Raw genomic sequence first — 24,403 nt, 5'->3', positions numbered from 1 at the left:
CTAAATGCAAACAAAGAAAAAACATGGGTGGTTATCATACATGTATGTTTTCCTTGGTTATTGACTTTCAGGCAAAGTGTATCCATTACAATGTTATCAATGGTACAATACCTCCTGATATTCTCCCAGTGGAGTCAGATATTGCAAGATGAGCCTCTGCTGCATGCCAAGTGTCAAGGGGAAGAGGGAAAATGACATAGGAATCACATGGTACCCTCCCTTAGGAACACACATTGCACTGCCTGAGGAACGGGCTGTCTTGCTTGGCTTTACCAGTGGCGAGGATCTTGTTGGTAGCAAACTCTTACCTAAAATGCAAAGTAGGTACTGTTCAGAGCATTTGCCATAAAGACTGGACACACCCAGTCCTGTAAAAAATTAAGCTTCAATTCCAATACATGTATTTATGATAATAATGCACTGGTGTGAAGGATCTTTTTTAGGAAACAGGGTAGTACAACTATAGGAAAGTATTAATTTGGTCATTAGAGTTCATTCTTTTAAAATGATTTTTTGGTTGGCATTTCTAGGACTGTGCCCTCCTCTATGCAAATGTACACTGTACATTCTATCTGACATTGGGGTTTGAAATGGTTGAAAAGCCTGCTCAAAATAGACCTTTGAATTTGCCAGGCTGCAGTTAATGAGGAAATCAAAGCCCATCGACTTCCATGTTGATAATGATCGCCCTATTATAAACTGAACTTGCAAATGAACACAAACTGACCCTTCCCGCTGTAGCTGCTGGGGTCATCTGACACTTCACCATTGCACAGACTGGATATTTCACTGGTCTGCTGTGTGTTACTTGACGGTCCAGGCTCGGCCAAGCCTGTTTTCTTGACCTTGTAATTGGAACTGCTACCACCGTCTGCCCTGTTCTTGCTATACTTTGCCTTGAGGATAACCCTGCTAGAAAGGTCTGTTACTGCAGGCTGTGTCAGGTCTGGCAAGTCTTTTAAGATGTGCAACCGACGCAGCACACAAGGTACCTACCCATGTAAGTGTCAGCATTTCAAACACGATGTCAGAGAATAAACAACAAGTCTACTATGAGAAGTAATGTACTGTAGACTTAGCAGGACTCAAATAAAACTTGAATTCCACTTTGGGACAAGCAGCTCCCAAATTTTGCTTGCCCTGGGCAAATCTTAGTTTACTTTTATTATGAAATCTTCAGTTGGCATATGACTTGCATGGGCCCTTGGCCATAAGGAAAGTGAAATTGAAAAGTTACTAGCCTGGCACTTTTTTCGAGCCCTGCTTAGAGCTTCAACTTACGGTTTCATGACCATTCATGACCATTGCCCATTGTGTTTGAAATCTATGACCATTCACTTTGTAAAGAAACCCAAGAGAATTTAGGAGCCCAATTGATGGGAATTGAAGAACCATAACTTGAACCACATTGCCAACATGCTTGGTACATGTAGATGGGAAATGGCCAACTGCGCAAGATTTGCAATAAAGGTTTGTAAATGTTCTTTGAATAGTGTTGTTCAAGAATGCATGGACATGATAATCATGAGAAGACAGTATAACTTCCATCTGTCTCTTGTAGAACCACGCATTCCAGAAAAAATCTGTCCCTACCTTAAGGAGGGCCACTGAAATTTCTGACGGGGGGGGAGGAGGTTCAAAATGCTTCTTATTTAGGAAATTAAGCTGAGCTGGGACTTTTTAGAGGAGCGAGGTAGGAGTCAATCCTTCCACTGGGGTGGGGAGGTGGGGTATGGAGACCTAGAGAACATTTAATGTCATTCCTATTCATTTAGAATATTCTACTCAGGGCTCGAAAAAAGTGCCATCTGTTCATCCAGGACAAGTAGCTTTTCCTGCCGGGCAAGTAACTTTTCATTCTCACTTGTCCCATGGGCAAGGGCCCAGGCAAGTTGTATGCCAACTAAATACAACAAACAAGTCAACTAAGGCTTACCCAGGGCAAGCAAAATTTGAGAGCTACTTGTCCGAAGGGCAAGCTAGAATTCAATTTTTTTCAAGCCCTGCTACTACTATTTCAGAAATATTCTATCACTCCAACTTTTAGACAGTCATTGAATGTAGTTTAAAGTTTACAACGTTAAAAAGGTGTTAGGTACAAAGGAACTCACCAAGGTAGAATTTTCTTCTCGGAATACAGCAGCAATATCCTGGCTTTCCATTGCAAATGCTAAAAGACCTGTTGATCAAAATCATTTCAATTATTACTACTGCCAAATCAGACCTTTTAAAAGCAATATTTTTTGCCTTATCCTTAGCATTTTGTTACAGATTGAAATATCTTGAAATAATCGGACCAATCTTTCCAAGTTTGTCATTTTTAGAAAGGTAAAGTTGCATACAAACCAAGTGGCCCATCAGGCTGGCAGTTATCTCCAGTTTCTGTAGCATGAAGCGACTACAATCATTTTCTATTTCCCCCTGGATGGGATGCTAGTCCATCGCAGGGTTACCCCTAGTGTTAAATTTGCCGGTACCAAGTTATACACCTGGGGGGGAGAGGCACTGTGAGAGTAAAGTGTCTTGCACAAGAACACAACACAATGTCTCCACCCAGGGCTCAAACCCAGACTGCTCAATCTGGAGGTAAGTGCACTCACCATGAGGCCATTGCACCTCCCGACTTCTTAATCATAACAGGTCCAATCGGGTCTGCTAAATCTGCAAGCCAGCGAGCCATGCGAGCCACGGTGCGAGCCATGCGAGTCATGCGAGTCATGCGAGTCATGCGAGCCATTTTTGCGAGTAGTTTTTTTTTCAATTGGTCTGGGAGGTCGTCGACTTTTCACCAAGAAACATAGATTTCGCGCCCGACTATCACTAAACTATCACTATAAACCGCCCGCCTGCCATCTTGAAAGCGGAGATGACCCTGGGGACGAGTGCAACCTCGCTCCCAGGGTACTCTCTCTTTCCCTGGGAAATTAATTTTAAATTTAGCTACGAAAGTGCCCACAATTGAAATATTCCCAAAAGAAAATCCTAATCTCGCTTCGGTTACCAGAACTATTGCTGGTGCGGCAAATATGAAAAATGCTCTAAACAACTGTACATCGTGCCAAGTCTTCCGTCATAGTAATGGCTGCCCTGAGTGTGATGAATTTTTTTCTTTGTTCCACATTTTTGTTTTTTGGAGAAAATTTTGTCTATTCAAATCGCCCAGGATCCGCAAAAAATAAAAACAATGCATCAAAAATTTATTAAGGTTCAAGACTAAAGTAAAGAAAATTTTCTGAGAGAAACGTACGGCTCCACCGCCCCACCGCTACTCGAATGGGTAGGTGAATGGTATCCATTGGCACTTGTCATTCATTGATATCCACGTTGAAAATCATTCAAGAAAAAAGAGAACAGTACTTCAGGGCAACTCCGTGTTATCAAAACTTTGTTGGTTGGCTGACTGCTGCATGTGGTTGTCTCTTCCCTTAGAATTTAATATTGCAAGAATTTAATATTGCGATCTTATTCATTTTGTTACGTTGCTCTTGTTCTTGTTTTCATGTGAATATAAATGTAACAAATAAAAAATCTTAACATTTGTTCTAGGGTTCGCATGGCTCGCATGACTCGCATGACTCGCATGGCTCGCATGGCTTGCACTGGCTCGCCCTTTGGCTCGCATGGCTCGCTGGCTCGCATGGCTCACTGGCTCGCAGGTTTATAAAACTCGGTCCAATCTTGTTTAAATACTATCTATTCATTATTACTGGACGTCTTTGGTGTTTATCTAGCTTTAAAAGTTAGTATTAAAACAAAGTTTTCACAATGTTCTTCAATTTGAAAGTCATTTTCTCTGCATTTGAAAAATGACTAAAAAATATTGCAGCACACTAAGCTCTTTCACCTTTCATTTTAGTGATTGAAAGTTAATTTCACCTCACAGTTTGTATAACACCATCTGCTGGAGATGATGAAATAGATTAACTTACCAGTAGCATAGGACCTGAGGGGCTCAATAGCTTCTCTAGCCCACTTGCACAGTCGGGTGAGCATAGCTTCCTGGCAAAATCAAACAATTTTAATATTCAAAATGACTTTATCAAATTAAACAAATCATATTTCCATAATTGGCATAACTTTGTATCACAATACATAAGGTGAAGATCACAATTTCTGTCATTTGATGAAGAATGTGGTAGTAAGTGATCTTGTACAAAACGTGCTAAGAGTATTCTTGCAGTCTATGGTAGGGGGACTTTTCTCAATGATTTTACTTGTGTGATACATAAATTCTTGCCGCCTTGCTTGGAACCAAACAGGAAGAAAATCAACTTTTGGTCTTCGCAAATTACTGTACAGACCTCACTTTGCTTGTTCTGTATTGTCAAGACCACAGGCTGACATTCTCCCAACATGAATATTGTGCTAGGTTTTAAAATGAGATATACAAACATCTTTGGCATTTAAACTAGAAAAATGAGAGAAGTGATTCAATGTTACCACTTCTCCTAAACTTGCCATATCCTGGAACACTGCAGCACTCTCAAGTCCAGGCATGGCATTCAACAGAACTCTTGCTGCAATGCAGTTGAGATCAAACTCTTCCACTGTGCTCATGATGTACGAGTTTACAAGCTTGTCCATGAATTCATCATTCCTGAATAATGTCTTAAGGAGATGACCCAGGGCACAGTCAGGATCTGCTCGACCTAAAAAGCACAGTCACACTATTAAAAGACATGAACTGCAGGAGGCAAGACTATTTGAACTGTACTTCTAATATAAGAAAAACTTTCCTTGAGATGGTCAAACCAGGCGTGCAAAATCACCCTCACACATTTTAATGAAGAAACTTTGCTTTGTGTGACATTCTGCATGACATTTATCATTGATTTTAATGGTTTAATATTACACTTTCTGTCAAACATGATTACATTGACTGACATTGCAATTTGAGCAGCTCGACATAGGAACCCATTTTCAGTTAGTTTTACATGTGTTGGTATGAATAGCTTTCTCATTTTTAAAGGTTTTACAGTTTAATTGAACTCTGGAATCCCATCACGAATTGAGTCAGTTTTAAAGTTGGTGTTTTCCGTTTTCTAAGGCTTTGTTACTTTAAGTCGTTTCCTTTGATTTCTGTTAGTGTAATTTCGGTAATCAACCACATGTGATTTGCAAATTATTGTGTAATTGACCACCTGGTTTACTCAGTTAAATCTGTCCGTGTTTCTTGGTTGATATATGATATATTTGGTTAGTTGCTATTGTTTAAGTATGTCATTTGCTGTGTTTATTTCAGATCGAATAAAAATCTAACTTGTAATTTATATGATTCACAGGAATTCAGAAATAGGGGCATTTTGGCAGTCTTCGTCCGGCGGACTACTGACAATTTGCCTTGTGCCCAATTCTTAATGAAACGGCTGTGAAATGTTACAGTTATTGAGTAGAACCTTATTATCTTGAATTTGGTTACCTCAAAATCACCAGGGCTACATGTATCTTGAACTCAAATCAATTTCTCTTGGATACACTTTTCCTGTCAATTACTACATGTGTATCAGCGACCTCTAACCCTCAACATCTTGAACTATTTCATTTTTTTGTTACCCTTTAGAGTTCAATATCAAGGGATTCAACTGTAATCTTGTATTCAAACCGGGTCTGGGAAAAGTTCAAACATGACTACAAACAAAGCAAGTGCTTCTACTGCAAAGTTTTGAACATTTAACACTGCGATCTACAACTATATTCTTGACTAAATTTAAAAGTGAAGATCATTGAATCCTGTTTTGGTACACATGACAAATTATGAAACAAAAGATGACCCTTTCTTTTTTTCAAAAAAACCTAATATTGTCAAAAATATATATTACAAAGGCATAACACTCTCTCATAACCCGCATTGTACTGCCAGTTACTAACATCAACCATAGTTGATAGGGTGGAATGAAACTCAACAAAGTTCTTTGTTGTATGTTTCTGTTCGCTTTTTTGTCCTTGACTATGCACAAAACACAATTTAGTTGTTTACTACTGACGGAGGAACTAACCAATAAAAACATTTTGGTTAATACATAATTCATGCATAGTGTATGAACACAACACAAAAGATTGTGCACAGTCGTGGACCTTCCAACGTAAATCTTGGCATCTTTGTTTTCTCCTTTGATGTTTGCTGGGCTTCACAACCATTCCCCTCTATTAACTATGCATCAACTCAGTAACATTTGTATGGTCAATACTTCCATCAGCCAATAGCTTTTTTATCAAAGTTATGAACTTGCCAGAATTCTATGTGTATCAGTTGTAATATTGTTGTAAATCACTCTTACCTGGATGCCGGTCATCAAAAGGATCTGGGTCTAGTTTATGGTAAGCCTCGTTCTCACGCTCAACCAACTCTGCTATCCTAATTGAAGAAATCACAACTGAGGTTTGTAACCCAAACATCATAGAATAATGACGAGATATATCACCTAGCACATGAGCCGTACTGGGAGAACATCAGCCCAAGGTTTTGACAGTAAAGACCAAGCACACCAATATCCATACAAAAAATCAAGGGCCAATATTCTTGCAGTACCGTTCTGAGCAAGCTTGCAGGGTTCGTATAGGTCATGGAAAACCTGGAAAGTCATGGAATTTATTATTTCAATTTTTAGGCCTGAAAAGTCATGGAATTTACAGTAGATAAGCATTATGGAAAGTCATGGAAAAGCAATATGCTTTCTGAGAGTAAAAAGACAAAAAGACAAAAAATTGAAAAAAATAACAGATGAGTCAGAAATAGGTTTAATTTCAGTACAAATAGACACAAGCATACATTTTATCCCTGATAATAATGCTGGAAAATATGTTCAGTAAATGATTGTTTTGATACTACTGTGAGAACAGCTATATAACTTTGGTCATGGAAAACTCGGAAATGTTATGGAAAAGGTCGTGGAATTTTGAAAGCTTAAAAGAGTACGAACCCTGGCTTGATTAATAAGAGATTTATTACACCATGGAAACTGTTTGGCAAAAATGCCTAAGACCACAGCGCAGTGACCCCATCCATGGCTTGAGCCCAAATGCCTAATCCAGAGTGCAACATTTTAACCACAAGGTGATAGTGCCTCTGTCAAGTACTTTAGGCATGATAAAAATCAGTCACATCCGGAAACATTTTTTTTATTAATTCAAACTATAATTAATAACAGTCCATTAACAGGATCTCAATGTAGCAGAGATCAGAAATACAGTCAAACCTCTTTAACAAGGACTCCACTGGACCAGAGCTGAGTCTATATTGGATCATTCTAGAACATATCTATACAGTTGTACCTCCACCAAGGATGGCTATTTGGTTTGTACCCCTTCCACCACCACAACCACCACCCCCCCCCCCCCCCCCACTCCACCCTCCCCTGTGGAAATTCCAGTTTAGCTTCATACTTTCTCTTAAAAAATTTAGCCCTCAGAATTTCCAAAGACCGTCCTTGCTGCGGGTATCAATATTTTCTGGAGCCGCACATTATGGAGGTGTGTACATGTATTACACAGGCAGAGACAATTTATATGAGTTCTGGTTTCCCTGCGACCAAGTAAACTGTTCATAATATAGAGTGGTCAGGACTGCCCCCACTGCAGAGAGACTGTGAAGGCCTTGTGCATCCCATGGTGCCACAAGGATTGATAATGAGTATGGAGTGGTCCATGTTTTGAAGGTGTATATACATGTAAGGAGAGGTTCGACTGTAATCGCATGGTAAAGTAAAATAAAATGTAAGGAGCATACATGTAATTGCTCAAAACAAAGTCCCAATATATATAATTATCATGTGCAAATTAATACCAAAATTATGATAACAAGATTTGGCACAGGTATAAAGTGTCTTTAATTCCAAAAGTTAGTTATCGCAGTACAGAAAGAACCCATTTGAAATCATATAATAAATTGATTTGTGGAATTACATGTACAGTGGGTCAGTTTACCAACATTCTTAGTGGAAAGCTGTATATATCGCTCCAATTAGTTAACAAGAAGGCATACAGAGAACCAATCAGAAACAGAGAGTTTGTTTATATTGATATGAATAACAAATTGATAAAATTAAACTCACGTGGGTCTGGCCTAACTAACACAAACCTTTGAAGCGTATTAACTGGCGAAGAATTTTCTTGATCTTCCCTTCTCCAGTTATCCAAAAGGGTGTTAAGCTCAGATATGCTATCCAAGGCAGCCATGGCTAATAACTAAAGCCTCCTTTCGTCTTCCACAACACGGAGAAGAATGGATAAGATCGAAACTCCCGCCATTACGATACGACGAGACAGAGCGCGCGTAGAACTATTGCATAAACAGATCTGTTGAGACAGCGAGCCTTTCTGGCTCCGCACGGCGTGAATTTCACGCTTATGGGTGTAAAATGAACTTTCCCGGGACTAAACAAAGCCACGAGAAAACGAAGCTTTAAAAATAACAAAATTCACATCAAACAGTCACATGTGGTCAAACATGCTGAAAACGTTAAACCCAGTCTCCTACGGCGAATCTCGTAGGATGCCTAGCTATTATCTACCTCGCACCAGTCTCTTTACATCTTGAACGCGGCCGAGCATTTTGACTGGTGCGCATTATTCTCTTCAGCTAGTTAATTGGTCTTAATTCTGGCCGATAGTTTTTCAAACAAAAAAAAGCGACTTTGTTCCTACTAGTAGGCAGTTCCAGTCCAGGCAGCGATACAATCGGCGAGACTTGAACAGGGGTTTTTGGTTTGGAAGTTTGACATCGTATCAGAGGGAGGGGTGTATTGATTATAACTTCTCTGGGGTGGCATTTTCGTGGCGGAGCCACTATCGCTATAAATCAAAATGATACGGCGCAACCTCAACCTCGTTCCCAGGGTCTTTTCCCTAGCTTGGGGGCGGGGCGGGAAAATAGTTAAATGCGAAAATAGATCGAGAAAGGCGGAGTTTTTGAACAAATCTCTTTGCCAGACTACGAGTACTCCCTCTTTCGCTTTGTCCGTCAACCGAGACCGTACGTAAACCGCGAGAAAAAAAAAAGGCCGCGTGAAATCCTGGGCGCGCTTTTCTCTCGCGTTACGCACGACGGACTACGCGAAAGAGGGACTACTCGTAGTCTAGAACTTTACAAGCACAGTTTGAAACAATAGAATCAATGTAAGTCGTATATTCTAAGAACAAATCAGCTGTCGATAATGCTGTCGACAAATCAGGGAACACATTTTAGAAAATGAAACACCTAGTTCATAATACCAGCTAGCAATTGACTAATTTGTGACTCGGAAAATGTCTCTGAAATACTCAAATGAGTGATTACAAATGGTCGGCTAATTTTTAAATATAAAACCAAGTTGATAGTAAACTAGTATTAAAATATATTACAGGTTATAATTATAATGCAACCGGACTCAAACCGCGTTCACAATTTTTATTGAATAGTACTTAAGTATAAACTACGCGAATGTCTTGCTTGACTCTGCCTAATGACGAAAACAAGTTGTTAACAAAGCCTAAAAAACTTAACAGGAAAGCGAGAAACACAAAACAACATTTATCTACTTATCCTTATGGCATTTGAAATAAAATTCTAAAAGTTCAGTTCCTTAAATTAGTCTTGCCTGCAAAACCTAAAGTTTCTTCCTTTGGAAATAAAACCACAGGAAAGTTCTCCTAATGGCGGCGAAGATAACAAATCGCCATTTCCAAAACGACAGGAATTTAATCGGCTTGGTTGAACGCGTCTGTAATTAGATGAGAAGCAATCGACAAGGACTGCGTTGCTCGGAGAGACCTGGTTCCCTTTGGTCTGGTCTGACTCGAGCACCAATGGGTCCCACAACGGATCATGCCCAGTAGGTACATCAAAGGAAGGTGTCAGCGGACGGTCTAGGATTTGGTCCTCTTGAAGATTTCCAAAGATGTGTGGCAGCTCTTTGGCGACGGAATAAGAGAACGGGAACTCATCGGCGAAGCTCCTGGGCTGTATAGCAGGGAGCTGATGGATATCCTGTTCAACGGGATTTACCAGAGGCAGCGGTTGGTGGGCAGGGAATGATGCGGCGGCGCCAGTGGGCTGCTTTTGTTGTGTCCAAGAGAAGCTAGCTGCACACGCTTGCGACATCTGATGCGATGCTGATGCGGGCTGAGCAATGGCCAGGAACTGAGGCGGACACAGTGGCTGCGACGGTACTTGTTTCTGGGCAGGGAACCTTGGGAAGCCATCGAAGCTGACAGTACTCTTGAAGGACTGCTTACATGACGTTTCAATCAAATACGTCCCTGGAAGGATAGGACGGAGTCCTGAAGGGCCCGCGGCGCCTTTTTTCTGGTCTTTTCTCCACTTTATGCGACGATTGCTGAACCAGTTCTATGAATACAAAGAAGAACGCAAGTCATTACTCCACCCAAGCTTTAACACTAACTTATTTTAGAAAAATACCCAAAGAAAATACGCCCCAATTTGGTTTAAAATCGTGTCTCTACTTAACGATTATATCGTGAGCTCAAGATTTCTATGCGGTGACTCGGCCTTATCAGCTATCACTTCGTAGAAATCGAGGGCAAGTATTTGTCGCGATATTTTCTAAACGAAACAGAAAACAAGTTCCCCGTGTTTCTATCGAGTTTTAGTATAAATTTAGTAGCGTTCTATCACGAATGCTGTTCACTGATTTGCTACGCTACTCACTAGCTATTCTGTTGTAGATATCGAGTAGCCCAACGTTGCGTGGTTGTTATCAAAATGACGGTCGATTCTTTGTGTTTTCGAAGTGTCTGTGAAGAGGACTTAGATAAAGTTTTGAACGACTAATAGATTTCTACTAAAACAATTAGATTATTCGCTCTCGATTTCTATGCGGGCTGGGACCTCGACGACAATCACGTATTAGTATTAATCTACTAGCATTCTATCACGAATGCCATTTTCTGATTGGCTACACCACCAACAACAACGTGCATCAGTTGTTATAGAGGATATGGATTCCCTGTCACAGGCTATTTTCATTTTCAGAGTAAAGACTAATTCTATCCTCGGCTACTGAACTGCTTTTTCATTCAGTTCAGGTTGCTTTAAGAAATTATGAGAGGATTTTAAAGCAAACAAAGGTATTATTTTTGACGCGTAGTATTCTGAATTTTTTCTTTACACCCTGTGCCTCAATCAGAGAACCTAGGTTTATAATCAACTTAGTCTTACAAACAATTTTTGCGTAACTCCTGAAACTCCTGAAACGTTAGCTTCACTAACCCTTTGCCCTATTTTAACCTTTTCTTTTCGTGCGAGGACTTATTACAAAGTTTCTAGCCGCTGTCTAATTGGAGCCAGAAAATCACTGGTTTCTCTTCACGCTGTACCCACTTTTGATTTGCCCGATCCTTATAAATCATCGTACACTCTTTTTTTCTATAAGAATATATTTCTTAAGAATATCGTGGCTGAAATTTGCGAAATTTTAAGAATATTTTATCAATAAACCCGAGGCTGAGATTTTGAAAAGAATATAATTTTCTGCATGGAAAATTTGTAAATACGATACAATTATATGTTTTTAACTTAACCATATGAAATTCTTACTAAGTTTCGCTAAACGGCAAAACTAGCCAAGAAAACAACAAAAACAACACTAGTCGTATGTTCCATGCTAAAAGTCATTCCTGCAAGAAGCTATGTATGCCTTATCAGACTTAATTGCCTACAGTCTTGCTCCAAAATTACTTCAACGCCATCAAAGTCAAGAAAAAGGAAATGTAATACGCTATAATCTAAGAATATTCATAAGAAAAATTTCAGTCTAAAATCGGCAGAATTAAATATAGGAGTATTCAGCATGGAACGTAGTAAACAAGAGTGTAATTGTAACCGCTACATTTAAATGAGATAGCAATGAATATTCACAGAGCATACCTGTACTTTGGCGATACCGACGTCAAGTTTTGCAGCCAGAGTTGCTTTCTCTTTGCGAGTTAGATACCTCTTGTTTCGGAACGTAGCTTCAAGCGTGGTCTTCTGTTCAGCCGTGAAAACTGTTCTTCTTTCTCTGTGCGGAGGTATGATCACTGAATCAAAGTCACACCGGTCTGGTAGGAGGTCTAGAAGAAAACGAAAACTACATTAGAAAGAGCGTTTATATTCGCATCGACACGAAGCAGCAACTCATATTATTATTATAACGCGGTCTCCGCGAGCACAATGTTATTGAATATTGCCCTTTGGTCAAGGCTGAAAGCATATCACGAATTATCTTTTAAAGTTAAGCTTAAGTTACAAACATGAAAAAGCTGGACAACTGCAGAATATTCAGTGTCTTTTCCGTCAGAGCAATAAATGCTCCTTTTAAGCCTTAATCTGATAACAAATAAACGCAACACTGTCTACTGAACAAACTGAAAACATGTGATCCTTCGGTTCCTCTAAAATTTTCAAACCCGTGATAAAACGCTGAGGAAAAGTGAAAGATCTACATAGAGTCCTAAAGCGATGACGTCACGTTACCGTGACGCCGAAAAAGTCGGTTCTAAACAAACTCGTATTGCTTTTCAAAATGGCGACGCTTTCTATCGCGTCGTTGCTTTCCTATTTTTCAGACGAAAAGAAATCGATAAAGAAGGGAGAAAATCATTGTAAGTCTGATCATGTGGAGTCATTTAGTTATCACGAGGGAGTTTTACGCGGTGAAGTACACTATAGCTTACAACTTTCTCGAGATTTACTTTCAAAAGTTAAACTCAAAAAACAACAAAGTTTAAGTAGGAATGGCCTACAACGAATGCAGTTTTAGAGCAAAGGTTAAGTTACAAACATGTACAAAATGGGACAACTACAGAATATTATCTCCTCCGTTACAGAAATAATTGCGCCGGTTAAGCCTTTATTTCATTTAATATCAGTTTTTATATACGCGAACAAAATGCAACAAAGCAAAGTTTTCAAACCCGTGATTAAACGCTGAGCTAGACTGAATTAAGATCAAGAAGGCATAGCTTACAAACAACGTTCTCTAGATTCAACTACGAGAGCTGAGCTCGGAAAACAACAAAGTTAAGCTAGAAATAGTAGTGGTGTATTTGAATGAAAGTTTACAAACTGCAAAAGTGAAACAAAGAAAGAAATCTTCATCAAAGTCAAAAAATTCCGTTCTAAGTTCTGAGCCTAAAAAAGCTTTGGTTTTCGGTTTCTCTGAGGTAAATCGTAAACTCAGTGGTCCATAAATTGATCATGCCCTCACTTCAAGATTCGTTTCAGTACACAATTAAAATACAGCTACCCGAAACAGACAAAGTAACTATATCTCAATTATAAACTGCAACCAGTAATGTTTTACCGCAGATTTACGTTAGGTAATCAATCAATCACACTCACCAGGACATCGTAAACGAACTGACGGGTCGGTTTCCCCGAAGTCTAAACGACGACCCTTCTTCTTTCTCCGTGTCAGTGCTGTGGGAAATACGGCCCCCGTTCGGCGGTTACGAAGCTCATCGAAGTCCAGCTTTCGTTTCACAGAATCTACTGCAAGGACCTTCTGAGCAAAAGTTCCAGAATCAGTAGACATGATTGAAGACTATTTACGCCAACAGTAGCTTTTTCAAACTGATGAAAACGACTGAGAGAAACTCAATTTATATCTGTGTTGCACGCGTTTGGTTAAAAGTCTATTGTTTACAAATTGAAAGGATTTGACAAAAGAGCAAACCGTTTGTTTACATCTTAATTAGCTTCGCTACAAATAGAGTGATCTCACCTTGTAAGTGGCTAAAAAGTAGCAGTTAAAGAGAACAATAGATTATCTCACTTGACAACTTGGCAACCAAAGCTCTTTTTTCTTTTTAATCGAAACTACATCACACGCATTGTTGTAAAGTATATGAGAAAAAAAGCTTATTCAGCTTCCTAACATAAAGTCAGAGTTACAGCAATTTTGAATTAATGGTAAAAATTTGCGCGTAGAAGTGTGTGAAGCTGGAAAAGAACAATACATTAGACATCCGCCACTTATCAAATCAAGATTTTGTTCCCTTGTTGAATTAAGAAAAGTTTGAGTTTCGCGACCCAGTTTTTTTAGACCATTTTATAGACATTGTTTGGAAGCGGGTCCTCTATCCAGATTGAATTAGAATTTGGAAATGTTAGTTTTCGGATCTTCCTAGCTTTGTAAAAATATCGGAGAAGGAGAACAGTTTTCGGAAAACTCTGTTCTACTTTTTTTGCACGCACCAACCTAATTATAACTAGAAGCGCTCTGCTTCGCGATCGACGAATGGCTAACGCGGTGGTACAGCTCGAAACGTGACCAGCTTTTCTTCAAATTCGCCACGGCAGTAAGTCAGCGTCCGGACTACGCCGGAGGAATTTGAAAAGGCAGCTTTATTTCTGCAGCTACCGTCCACACTAATTTGCTACGAGAACGGAGCTTTTCTGAAGCTCTCCTCAAAACTGTAGGAATTTGAAAACATCGCGATAGTCATGTGATTTGCTGGCCTAGTTTTCTCAAGTACAAATCCAAAACGACCAGTGATTACTGGGTTTTTAAATTCCTCCGACGTAGCGTGGACGGAAAACACTTGATGCATGTTCACGGAATGAAACCTCCGTTTGAGTTTGAGCGGGGCATTAATGTACCTTTAAGTAACTGTCTTACTTGCCTGCCAAAGCAGCATTACAGTTTCTTTATGTAATTTAAAACTAATAACTTTTCATTTGATTTGCGCACAAGAGTAATTTAGTTTATTTTCTAATCTGACTCTATACCCAAGGTGTTTATCTTAATGTGCATGAGGCAAGATGTAGATCGTGGTCTCTCTGGTAAAGTTCTACGTAAACACTAATTCTATCTGACTGTTTTTTTATTACCCAGCCCATTCGCTTTCAGAATTAATTTTCAGCGAACAGTAGCTTTTTAAAACTGATGAGAACGAACAAGAAATTCAATTTATTTGTCTGTTCTGATCCACGCGTGATGTTTAAAATCATATTTTTTTACAAATTGTAAGGATTGACAAAAGAGCGAAGCGTTTGTTTACATCTTAATTCGGCTTCGCTACAAATAGATTGATCTCACCTTTTAAGTGGCTAAAAGGTGGCTTGAAAAGAACACAACAGATTATCTCACTCGCTCCCTTAGCTTGTCTTTTCCTTTTTCATTTTCGTAAATCGAAAAGTATTTCACGTATTGTTGTGAAGGTTCTGATAGAAAAAGTTAATTAGCAAGCTTTAAATTTGCTGACTTGTAGCTAGAATTGCGGCTTCTTGCGCATCAGAAGTTTCAGGCTTGAGAAGGACAATGCATTATCTCACCCACCCATTTATCAACTCGAGCGTTTATTGTGATTAAAAACGCTGAAAAAATGGTTAAAAGACATTTTTAATGAACTCGATGTTGACGCATTACAATTCAACAAAACAAAACGAAACAAAACAAAACAAAACAAAACAAAAACAAAACAAAACAAAACAACAACAACAACAAAAAACAGCAATATTATCAACATGACTTTTGTGCATCAGTTGTTATAAAGGATACAAATTCCGCGTCACAGGTTATTTTCATGTACTGGGTATAGTTGTACGTAAAGACTATTCTCGGCACTGAACTGCTTTTTCATTCAGTTCAGGTTGCTTTGAGAAATTATGAGAGAATTTTAAAGCAAACTAAGGCGTTATTTTTGACGCGTAGTATTATTCTGAGTTCTTTCTTCAGACTCAGTGCCTTAATTAATCAGGGAACTTAGGTTTACAAACAACTAAAGTTTACAATAGAACCTTTGCGTAGACAAATGCTAGCTGAGCAAACACCCCCTGCCTGAAACCGCTAGATATCGTTCAAAACGTTAGCTTCACTAACTCTTCACCCTATTTTAACGTTTTCTTTTTTTGCGAGGACTTGCAGGTGCCAGGACTTGCAGGTGCACCATAATTGTCCTTTTTAACGCCACAAACAGCATATTCATTTAAGTAAGCGGTGAGAAAATCTTTTGTTCCATTGACTTAACAAAGGTGGGTGAGAAAAATATTGTTTACATCTTGTTTTCAGATAAACATGACAAAACTCACACCTGACGTTTTTTGTGGTCACGACGAAATCTCTGTCAGTCTGTCATTGCAAATAGCTCTCGACTAAAACACTGACAAAAAAAAATAGAACGAAAAGCTTATCCATAGTCTGTTCACAGACGTTTTCTTTTGTTACGACTTATTTTTCAGTGAGCGTGCGAGCCATGTGAGCCTGCGATCTCGCGAAATCAAGGCAAAATAGAGGGTCTGTGGATGGACTAGTTTATCTACTTTGAAAGAGTTTTCTTTTGTATGCGTTCTTGATGAATCGATCAGATCAACGTGCAGGAAAACAACACTTGTTACATGGTGTCTCCCGGCCTGAATCTGTGACGAAACTTTTAGCTGCGATGGCCACTACATTCAAAATGCCGTACGTCATAAACCTTAGGTCTTTTTTAACCTAGGTACTCTGAGTGAAGACTAGCTCGTAAACTATGTAACTATTGTGAGCGAATCCCAAAATTAGCCTCTCTCTGATATATATGTACCTTCACTTCAAGATCGGGAAAATAACAAGGTGTAGGCGACACACACCGTTACAACTTGCTGTTCTTGGAAAACGAGTTGCCATATTAACACATACGAGTCACTACTTCTGGCTTAGCATGGAACTGTCGCTACAGTAATTCTGATTTCTTCGTAGAGCATGGTAGAGACTGGCCGCTTGCTGGGGAAATGACGCGCGTATACATATAATATTCAAGACTTAGACCTCAAGAAAAGTCCCTCGTCTTGTTTCTTCAGTACCCGACGGACGAAGGACGTTTCCTACCACTGTGCTGTGCGTTTGGTTTAGTTTGAAGGTGGACGACCAACTAAGCGCTAACTATTTAAATTTGGGAGTTAACCATTCTCGGAGTCTTAGGGGCAGCTAGTCGAGACGATGCGATATTTTCAGGCGACGTGATATTCAGATCGGGCGAAAGTTTACAAAAAGAGCAAGAGAGCCCGCTCCTGACTGTGGTAAGGAACGATGAATGCTTTTCAGAGTACAGTTCAATATTAAAAGACACAACAAACGGAACACCACTTCTGTTTTCCTCTGGACTACAAGCACCGCGCCGGGGTAGTCGTGCGAGCGCGTAAAGCGCGTCCTCGCGATTGAGCAGGAGACTAGAAATAAGAACTGCTTGGCTAATCCGCACGCTTGAAAATGTGTAATAGAAGCTGCTTACTCAAAGTTTTTCGCAAATTAAATTGGGAAGCTTTTCCCTAAAAGAGAGGGGAATGTAAACCTGAGTTTTAAGAACGGTAAAACAGAAATCAGAGACCATGAAGCAAGGAACCTTTTTATTTAAGACCGGATAAATGAACTTTACATTTTTTGAAAAGTATATATTAAATGTTACACGAGTTTACAACAGCTAGAGACTTTTACATTTTTTTTTTTATAAAATAAACTAGGTGCAGGGTGATGCAGATGTTTAACCAAGTCATTTCTTATCTCAACCCTGCTTTTCTAGGCTTAAATTATGAATTCTCAGTAGAAAAAAAAATATGCCAACTAAATAATAATAATAATAATAATAATAATAATAAACTAGTAGTTTTTTCCAATCCTCACGATCAGTAGAGCCTGCCTTTGCTCATTAGCTCTGGGCCGGGTTGTTCAAAGCCTGATTTAAAAGCTAAACCAGGAATAGCGAGAATTTTGATTTCAGTTTTGTAACTTTTCGGTGGGGTTTTCTAATATAGCTTGGCCGTCCTAGTTTTGAGTGGGAAAAATCTCAATCTACACAAAACACAATCAGTGAAGAACATTTTTATACAAGAAAAATTAATACTTCGGTTAACTTTTAACCCTGGTTGGCATTAACCGGCTTATGAACAACCCAGCGCTGGTGCTTATGTCCAGTTTCTATAGCATGAAGCAACAAGCTTGCTTCTACCACTGGACGGGATGGTAGTCCCAAGTTATCCCTACCCCCACCCCACCCCCAACATTTCTGTCAGATTGCCCTAGCATGTTAGCCTCCTATGCAGACAATCTTTGGGCTTGTCATGCAGTCTTCCTCTCCCAGGTTGCATGACAAGCCTAAAGGGCGTCTGCGTAGGAGGTTACCTAACAGTCCGCCAGTACCCATTTATGCTCCTAGGTGGAGAAAGGCACTGTGAGAGTCAAGTGTATTGCCCAAAAACATAACAGAATGACCACTGCTCTATCTGAAGTAATTAAGCACATTTTTGCAATTTCTCTGCCCTGGAGCAATCAATAGCATATTACGAATGGCAAACAAAAAAATTCAGTTAGTCAAAATTTTGCACTCAAAAATAAATTTTAAATTAAAAATTTTAATCAATTGACACCACCTATGCACATATTAAACAATTGTAAATTAATGTTACTACCAACTTAAAACTGCCACAACTATGATTCTGTTAACACTGTTTGTAATATGAACAAGGTAAATTAAACAGCCAGCATTAAAATTTGTATTAAAATATTCAGAAATTGAAACATACCAACTGCTTACTCTAACTAGCAATGAGAAAAATATGTATATAATTATATTCTCTACAATTCCCTTTTCCTTTTATAATTTTAACTGAATTTGTTGAACATCAGTGTCAATCTTTCAGAAGGCAGCAACAATATGAATCATGTTTTCTTGGCATGATACAAATACAATGAGTATTTCTGGATGTGACACTAACCAACAACAGGGTCACCATCTTGTAGCATTTAATTCAATGGCTGATGTGATACCTATTTAATATACACCTGAGCGGTACTTGGACAGTATCACTCAATAAGTAGAGACATTTCTATGAACTGCACGTGAGTGATATGTCTCTATACATGCTTCTGCTCTATACTAATAGCATTGTTTATAAACAATACTGCATGCTTACATTTATCAGAATAACTCTAAACAAAATGAAAAGAATATAAAACAAGTTCTTGAGTCATCAATCAAATGTAACTCTTAGCTCTCTCACCCTTTTGCTTTCTGAACTGCAGTAGCATTAAATTTATTAGAAAACAGGCCCTTTAGTAGGTCTTTATAATCACAAGAAATAATATGTTGTCTAAAACACGAGACACACAAGCAATGCCAACACAAATGCAAGTGCAAGTTACACAAACATAATATGACAACAAGCACAAATGCAGGCACTAGAAAAATCTTTTCCTTACACTCGGCCTGTGTTTGCATTTGAATTTGCTTTGTGTCAGATTGGAAATAGTAGTTCCAGTAAATATCCCTACCTCCCCCATGGCAGGGATCTTTCCTAAGACCCCCACCCCAAGCCCTCTGGAAATTCCAATCAAACTTTATACATTGGTCTTAGAGATCCTCACCCTCACGAAATTTCAATCCCTTCTGTGGAGGGAGTATAGATATTTTTTGGAACTACTCATTATGCACATTATGCAAATTATGCTAACCCATGTTAAAGAAAGTGAAGCATGAGTTATCTGCCATCTTGAAGGGAAGAAAACAAATTTAACACACCTGTGGACCCAGTTTGCTCCTTGTGCTTCATGTGTGAACATCTCTTGTGTTTGTACTTATATTGGCAATAAATAGAGAATAGTCTCCATTTGGCATGAAAATATGCTCACATAGTTGTCTGCGGACATTATCTGCTCTGAGAAGCCAACAGTTTTCTGAGAGCATAGCTTGAGGAAAACTGCGTGCTTTGAGGAACAGATAATGTACAAGGGCAAATATCTGAGCATATTTTCAAAGTTAAATGGAGGCTATTGTGTTTATTATCCTTTAAATATTTTTCGCAACACGCGCAGTTTTGAAAATTGGGGAATATTCTGGGATATTCCCCAGTTTTAGCTTGGGGATATTCGGTCAGGTGACGCATTTAGACCAATTGCGCTCGAGTGAAAATATTTGATGGATGATAATTGCAATTGTTGCATTGCACATGTGAAGCCAGGCTTATTAGAGCAAAATATGTATTACATAACCCAGGGGAGCTCCTATCTAAAGTGACAGGGATGCTTGTCAAATATTCTCAAAATGACACTTGCAAGGAACCAGGATTTAACACATGCATGTGTACAACAAGCTAATCTTTACACCTATGGGGGTGCCTAATGAATGTTGACTTTTATTGATGAGCAATGCTTGACTAACCAGCCATGAGTTACAGTACATTCCAGAAAAAAAAGCAAATAATATTGTTGATTCCCATTATCAACTCCTGACATCTTAAGCTCCTTTAATGTACTTTCAGCTTCCTTTGACAGTATACCATAATACCAATCAACAACATGTATATTGCACCTATCAAAACATAAAATGGGACAGTCTAACTGGCATCACCACATGATTCTTCCATGGCACCCCAAAAAGGTGTGACAAGTATCTCTGTCACTGCCATATATGGGTTTCGACAAAACACTGACCCCTGGTCAACTGACCCCCTACTGACCCCCCTACTGACCCCTATAAAATCAATGAGAAAATGAAAATTAAAAAAGCCCAGAACCATCAATGAGACCGATTCAAGTTCATCAATAAATTTAACTTACCTGAAACTTCTAAGACGGCGGACGCATTGCAGGTTTCCGACTCTCTTGTTCTCCTTTGACTGTTCAGTGGAGGTTTTGTTGACGGAAGATCGAGCACAGAATAAGCTTGAATATCATCAAATATTGTTTTCGTTTGCATTGGAAAATGAAGCAAAGAAAAAAGCTGACAAATGAGCAGGCTCGCGAAAGGCTTGTGATGGACTGCTCATGCGAGCGGCACAAACATGCGCCTAAACCTCAACCGAAAGACGAATTTCATAAGGTAGTTCCAGGCCTCTTGCCTTGGTTTTGCATTTTAAGAACTGTAGTAACTGTAGTATAAACCATTTGGACAAGCCTGATGGATTAATTTCTCCTTGGTGCATGAAGTCGTCAAAAAGACCACGGATTCTCAAGGTAGAATTCTTGTATAATCTTATCAAAAACCAACATACCTTTCTACAAGCTCTACCACATCCAGATCGTCGGCAAGGAAAAGTTCAGAATGTATTCATAATGTATTATAAATTTCATTATGTATTCATGGCATAATTCGGATATACAAAGTGCAAAATAAGAGGCAAATCGATGAAAAACAGTAATGCTACTTACCATCCATGACTAAAGCCATGTGCAATGTAGTTTGTGCATGTGGAAGTTGAGGGACCTAGGGCTACAAGTTTGCCAAAATAAACTTCCGGTTGATGTAATCGTGTGTGTGTCACTCAAGGTTAGTCGCATGCATGTTAATTTGCCAGAATTTCCTCGCTATTTTCATTGCTTAATTCTCCAATGGCTACATCTTGGAAGTTTCAGGTAGGCTAAATTTATTGATGAACTTGAATCGGTCCCACTGATAGTTCTGGGCTTTATTCAATTTCCATTTTCCCATTGATTTTATAGGGGGTCAGTAGGGGGTCAGTAGGGGGTCAGTAGGGGGTCAGTAGGGGGTCAGTAGGGGGTCAGTAGGGGGTCAGTGTTTGGTCAAAACCCACCATATACAGTCCCCCCACCCCCCTCTACCCTGGGATCACTTACAGTCCTTGATTATACTGAAGACTGGCCATCTGACAAAGGAGAGGTCATCGGAGTACCGACATCATCATCACCAAGGACAGGATTTGAACACTCAGCTTTGTGTCCATCAATGCTATCTGGTGCAAAATGCTTGTCACATTTCGGGCACTGTTGAGGATGTTCAGGTCCACAGGTTGCGTAGATATCAAACATGTAGATAGCTGATGCAATAATATTTTTCCCGATGAACACTGACACATCTTGGTTATACTGCGTCCATAGAATAATTCTGATTGCTCCTAACGGCACATTGACCAGAACAATGTACGATATTGAGTACAGAAATTGAAAATTAGCAGAGCGTACTTGGCCTTTTACGATGGCACTCAACTGGAGGAGAGCAAGGGTGGGAAGGAAAAAATTAATACACGCAAATGCAATTATGGCATTTTCCAGTCCAAGTGGAAGATTGATTTCCACGTCATCCATAAATAAGATTTCCAGGATGTCTATGCTGTCAAGTAAATCTAGCGTGACCCCTGCAGACAGTTTGTCAATGTAGATTCTGCGTTTGGGGTAACGCTTACCATCGTGGTGTGAATTCACTAGTAGCAGGAATAACATTGGCGTAATGCACAGAGCAACTTTAAGAATGTTCTGCCCGAAGAGTTTGGCATCCCCGAGCTGATCTGCAAACCGTTTGAAAATCACCGCCACCTCCGGGACCAAAGTTATAGCAACATAAGCCAGCCAGGCTACAAAGACATAAGCAATTTCATCGGCTCCGTCGTCGTTTTCAACCTCTGCACGCCGATGTTTGCCGTCGACGTTTTCCTTTGCTCGTCTCTTCTTTCTCAACTTTGCGAGAAATTTTCGTTTGGCCATGAACATCACTCCAATCCAAATGGTGAGGACAATAATGTCGGTGGCAATGAAGCCAAGAGATTGAACCTCGCGGTGCTCTACTAGGTAGTAGTCCAATATGGCTCCTTGTAGAATCAGTAAAAGAATACACAATGCTTTACCCACAGCTTCAAGGTTCAAACGGCACTTCATGGCGTCGAAATATTCTTGAAAGCTGGATGAATAAACTGCAGTAGTCGCGAAGCTGTCAATAAATGTGTCACAAACGGCTGAAAGAGAAATCGAAGCATTGATCACAGAAGTCTCTAAATTGTTTATGATCTCCTCGTTCACGGGGAAAAATAAATCAAGTAAATTCCGTTCAAAGCTCTTCGTACCTTACCTCAATTTTCTAGCGAAAATATGCACAATCGTCTGTCAAATTTCCGAGAATTGTGCTTACATACATAATTTACCGCTTTTTTTTCGCCATATTGGCTTTCAGGTCAGACCGAGTTGATCCCTGGGCTCAGATTTTCCAAGGCGTGATCTCTCGTACCCAGTCTGCTCTCATGGTCTGTATGGCGCGCGAATCAAATCAAGTAAATAATTAGACTGCCCTAAACCAGTTTCAAATGAGGAAGATTCGCTTTAAAAATTAATTTACAGAGACTCGAAAATAGTCTGTTTCTAACGCAATTAGGAGAAAAATATAAACAGATTCTATCAATTGTTTTCTGTCGTTGAATTACAATAAAGGAAAGGACAATTTTCTGCTAATAAATTATTACAGGAAAAAACATATTCAGCCTTAGTAGAGTTACAAATTATTGATGACAGCGACTTAAGAATTTTTTTCTCTCAAGAATAAAAACAACAAGAAGATAGTCGAAGCAACTGATTCTGTAGTGAATGCCACTTCTCCCCCCGTTTCCCCACCACTACAACCATGTCGCTCTACGTCTTGTGTAAAACTTCCTTCAGTTGTGATGAGATCCAGATTCAGACCTCCCACACCCCAACATACGCATTTCAGAGAAGACTGAGTGTGGTGAGGGGGTTCATAAACTACTGAGGGAATTTTTGTTGACAGCCTGAACTATAAGGGTCAATTTAGGCAGCTATACTAAGGAAAAGATACAGCGAAAAAACAATAGCGTAAACTGCAGCTTACAAGCCCTTTCGCTTTTAAGTCCCACCCCTTTCCCTTCCCCCTCATTATAGTCCCATCTACCTGTAAACAAAAATTACTTCCTATTATAAGCCCCCCGGAAATATGCCCCCCGCACCGCTGTAGCTCATTTCTTATTCCGCCTACAAGTCCCCCACCTCCCGATATATAAAGCCCATTCGGTTATAAGCCTATCCAAAACCCATTACGAAGATGTAGAAGTCTACGGCTTATGAGCGGCAGCCAGTTTCGGTATGTTGCTGTGCCGTGGAATCTATAACTTACCCGTATCAATATTTGAAATCAAAATACTACAATAATACTTGCAATAATACTTGCAAACGATAGCTAGTATTGTTGCATATATCATGGTTCCTTATTTTACAAATTATTGATGACTTTTTTTTTTCTCTCAAGAACAAAAATAGTGTCTCCAATTTGTTTTTTTTTTAAAGCTAAATGCTAATGACACTTAAATAAAGTCTTTCTTTCTTCTTCTTTCTTCTTCTTACAAATTAAAAAAGCCAGCAAAGCCATATCGTAGAGCTTATTTAAGTCAAATGTGTTGAAATTATAATAGTAAAATAAGCTTATTTCAGGGCGAATTTAGCTTGCCCAAAGCTTGGGTTTTCAAAACAATTCAGTTTCCCTCGCACGGTATAAATTATTGTAACAAATAGAATGCGTAAAGTCCTCAAGACTTTTATAATTTTGTCGATCGAGAAATTTGCTTATGTTTTCGGGAAAAAACATGAACTGCTCTAAAACTTTTTATGTCGCTAATTCTCAAATGTCGACTGAAAGATGATTTTTAAAAAAGTATCCTCTTATTGTTCCGAATTAAAAGTTAAGCTACATCCTCTGTCTAATCAATCAGTAATTATTA

General features: G+C 39.2%; 2 protein-coding genes across 4 annotated transcripts in view; both read right to left on the bottom strand.

Annotated features, from left to right (window-relative positions):
- Positions 1–8,483, bottom strand: part of LOC110041182 (DDB1- and CUL4-associated factor 1-like) — a 38,776-nt gene extending 30,293 nt beyond the window's left edge. Inside the window, exons 1-7 of one of the 2 annotated variants that reach the window (XM_089276534.1) lie at positions 8,078–8,483; positions 6,279–6,355; positions 4,441–4,649; positions 3,930–3,999; positions 2,112–2,179; positions 728–992; positions 112–308 (exon numbers count right to left, since the gene is read on the bottom strand). In XM_089276534.1, coding sequence (XP_089132660.1) covers positions 112–308; positions 728–992; positions 2,112–2,179; positions 3,930–3,999; positions 4,441–4,649; positions 6,279–6,355; positions 8,078–8,175 — 984 coding nt within the window. In that variant the 5' untranslated portion in view covers positions 8,176–8,483. The remainder of the gene's footprint in view (positions 1–111; positions 309–727; positions 993–2,111; positions 2,180–3,929; positions 4,000–4,440; positions 4,650–6,278; positions 6,356–8,077) is intronic. The other variant, XM_089276535.1, reaches the window with a different exon arrangement.
- An 8,802-nt stretch (positions 8,484–17,285) lies between these two features.
- On the bottom strand, positions 17,286–22,871 carry LOC110043941 (transmembrane protein 121B-like). 2 transcript variants are annotated; one of them, XM_089276109.1, is made up of 2 exons: positions 21,525–22,871; positions 17,286–20,259 (listed from the first exon to the last, which is right to left on the bottom strand). In XM_089276109.1, the coding sequence occupies exon 1, from the start codon at positions 22,557–22,559 to the stop codon at positions 21,534–21,536; it is 1,026 nt and encodes a 341-aa protein (XP_089132235.1). In that variant the 5' UTR covers positions 22,560–22,871; the 3' UTR covers positions 17,286–20,259; positions 21,525–21,533. The 2 variants fall into 2 exon arrangements, with proteins under 2 accessions (XP_089132235.1, XP_020605106.2); XM_020749447.2 differs by having other exon boundaries at positions 17,286–22,636; positions 22,750–22,871.
- Positions 22,872–24,403: the final 1,532 nt, after the last annotated feature.

The sequence above is a fragment of the Orbicella faveolata genome, unplaced genomic scaffold (genome assembly GCF_042242905.1).
Source record: "Orbicella faveolata isolate gen_17 unplaced genomic scaffold, um_ofav_v1 contig_4, whole genome shotgun sequence".
NCBI classification, from domain to species: domain Eukaryota; kingdom Metazoa; phylum Cnidaria; class Anthozoa; order Scleractinia; family Merulinidae; genus Orbicella; species Orbicella faveolata.
This window is presented reverse-complemented; position numbering and strand designations above follow the sequence as displayed.